Source organism: Trachymyrmex septentrionalis, unplaced genomic scaffold (assembly GCF_001594115.1).
Source record: "Trachymyrmex septentrionalis isolate Tsep2-gDNA-1 unplaced genomic scaffold, Tsep1.0 scaffold20, whole genome shotgun sequence".
Taxonomy (NCBI): domain Eukaryota; kingdom Metazoa; phylum Arthropoda; class Insecta; order Hymenoptera; family Formicidae; genus Trachymyrmex; species Trachymyrmex septentrionalis.
In genome coordinates, this window is record NW_017305180.1 from 3,863,455 (window position 1) to 3,865,967 (window position 2,513).

The window sequence follows — 2,513 nt, forward strand, 5'->3', positions numbered from 1 at the left end:
AGGGTAAACTTCAATTTTAAAAATTAAAGTATCATGTCGCAGAAAATCAGTTATGTCGCGCAGACATATAAATTCTGTATAACCGAAGCTACGTTTATTCAATTCACACGTGGGTTTTTGAAATGCCTCAAGATCTGGTATTGACAATGTCTTTTCACATATATTTTTTTCCGAATTTTGTGGATGTACCAACGCAAAAAACATTGTACCATTAAACGGCCAGTCCAAAGCGTCGTCATTTTCTGATTTCATAATATGTAAAAGGAAAGACAGATAATCGGGATCCTTGGACGATATATTAATCCTTGCACAGATCTTATATCCGTTTGGACTTGTATAAAAGCCCGGACTATAGAACATTTTTTGAGGATCGTTTGTCATAGCGTCGAGTTTTTCTTGGAAAGATTTCAGTCTCCATATATAAACTCCATTACAATTTCGTAGACACATAGCCGCGAGCTGATTTTTCTGATTAGATACTGTTATAGAGAGCTCCCGGTTTTCTTGCTCCAAAACTACTATTCTTTCATATAGATTTCTAAAAACAAAGTTTACATCTTTCATATGTATTTCAGCATATATAAATATAATCTTTTTAAAATCCTATTTAAATTACTTGAGCAATTGTTGCCAATCAGGAGAAGGCTCTTCCTTGTCTGCAACTTGTATCCTATTTTTTAGAGGTGGATCCCATAATTTTGACTCCACAGACATTGCATTAGTGCTATTTTGTACTACCAAATAATTAATTATAACAATTAATTTTAAAAAGTAGGAGCAATTTATATTACTTCGTATTAATTTAATTATATAAAATATACCTCGAGGCTCTGAAATATCTTGTTTATATGTGCATTGAGTGATATGTGTTTCCATATCCACAGGAGACAATTTTACTTGACAACCAAATTGCTGATAAATACAACTTGTACGTTTCTGAGATATCTCTCTAGTGGTATAAAGATCTGGGAAAAGATTTTCAGATTTCAAAGGTTGACTATCAACTGGACAGCAAGCGCCTTCTTTCCTAATAATTTACAATAACTAGTCAACTTATATACAACGATAGAATCATGATTAATGAAATGAAATACAACTTACTTAAGCCAAGTGTAAATACACTGAGAACAAAATTTATGGCCACAAGATGTTAAAACTGGATCGCGTAGCCATGTTAGACATATAGGACATTCAAATCTAGGCTCTACATAGCCTTTGATGTTCTCCTCACACTGCATGCAATGAAATTGTAAACAGATATTTACAAATAAATGATACACATTAATATAAATGTTAAAATGGATAAAAATACAAGATCGTGAGGTAATTTTGTTTGATAACAAACAATTAATTTCTTATTTGCCAAATAAGTGTATAGTTAATAAACAGATACATAAATGAAAAAATATTTTCTATTTGACAAAATTACAGATACGTACTTTTTCGCTTTCCTCGGCGACCTTAGCAAGTTCTACTGAGTTGTCCGACGTTTCCATAATCTACAAATAATCATTTTGTTTACTAAATTAGACAACAAGATATCTATGAAGCGCATCAAATAATTATTAAGTTGAGTTATCGTACCTCTGATATTGATAGAATTAGGCTTATTCGACGTTTTTGCACGAAATGAATGAATCTGATTGACAAAAGCTTCGCTCTGCTCAGCGAACTAAGATATTAACCGTCAAAGTTGACGACAGGTTAGGAAACCTGAATAGTTACCCTACTTACAAAAAGTAGGATTCAGGATCAGGAACATGACTTCGTGCACGAAAGTGCATCTAGGATCAGGAATATGACTTCGTGACGAAAGTGCATCTAGGTATATTCTTTATTCCTGCACTACCTGAACTGGTGCACATGGTGCAATAAGTTAAAGTGAAATAAATATACGCTTCCAACTTATTGGAGTGTATAGCAATTGCTCACGAGCCAATTGCACACAAGCCAATCATAGCACTAAAAAAAAAAATAAATAAAAAAATCCTTGAGCAGAAATCGTGATTGACAGTGGGCAATTGCTACAATGTACAAATCATGGAGTAATAAGAAGGAAATCAAACTCGAGGTTTTCACTGTCTGAGTTGATATACATGATGCAATTAGAAACTCTTTAATCAGAGACTGGCCATAAGGATTTTGTCAAATTTCTTCGAGCGAGAAAGGAGTATAGGTCATCTCATTCCTCCACCAATAGCGGTGTGTGTGTATGATGTATGTAAAATCTAATTGCACCGTGTGTATCAATTCAGACAGTGCAGGAATAAGGAACAGACCTAATATCTATTACTACGTTTACACAGCACGCTTTACGTCGAAGTTTAACATCAATGTTATAAAACTGGCCAATCACAGTCATTCCATTCTTCAGAGGAATAGCTATAATTGGTCAGTTTCATAACATCGATATTATAACTTCAGCGTAAAGCATGTCGTATAACAGAGGTCTACGATGTATATATATATATATATATACACACACCTTCCTAGAGATTCGTCCGTAGAATGGT

General features: G+C 33.7%; 2 protein-coding genes across 2 annotated transcripts in view; both read right to left on the reverse strand.

Moving 5' to 3' along the window:
- The window catches only part of LOC108747708 (polyprenol reductase), a 16,288-nt gene that overhangs the window by 8,682 nt on the left and 5,093 nt on the right, over positions 1–2,513 (reverse strand). The gene's annotated exons all lie outside the window — the stretch shown is intronic.
- Positions 1–2,513, reverse strand: part of LOC108747558 (TNF receptor-associated factor 6-like) — a 28,679-nt gene that overhangs the window by 634 nt on the left and 25,532 nt on the right. Inside the window, exons 3-7 of the mRNA XM_018485117.1 lie at positions 1,440–1,499; positions 1,102–1,232; positions 822–1,027; positions 617–734; positions 1–538 (exon numbers count right to left, since the gene is read on the reverse strand). Of these exons, the coding sequence (XP_018340619.1) occupies positions 1–538; positions 617–734; positions 822–1,027; positions 1,102–1,232; positions 1,440–1,496 (1,050 nt within the window). The 5' untranslated portion in view covers positions 1,497–1,499. The remainder of the gene's footprint in view (positions 539–616; positions 735–821; positions 1,028–1,101; positions 1,233–1,439; positions 1,500–2,513) is intronic.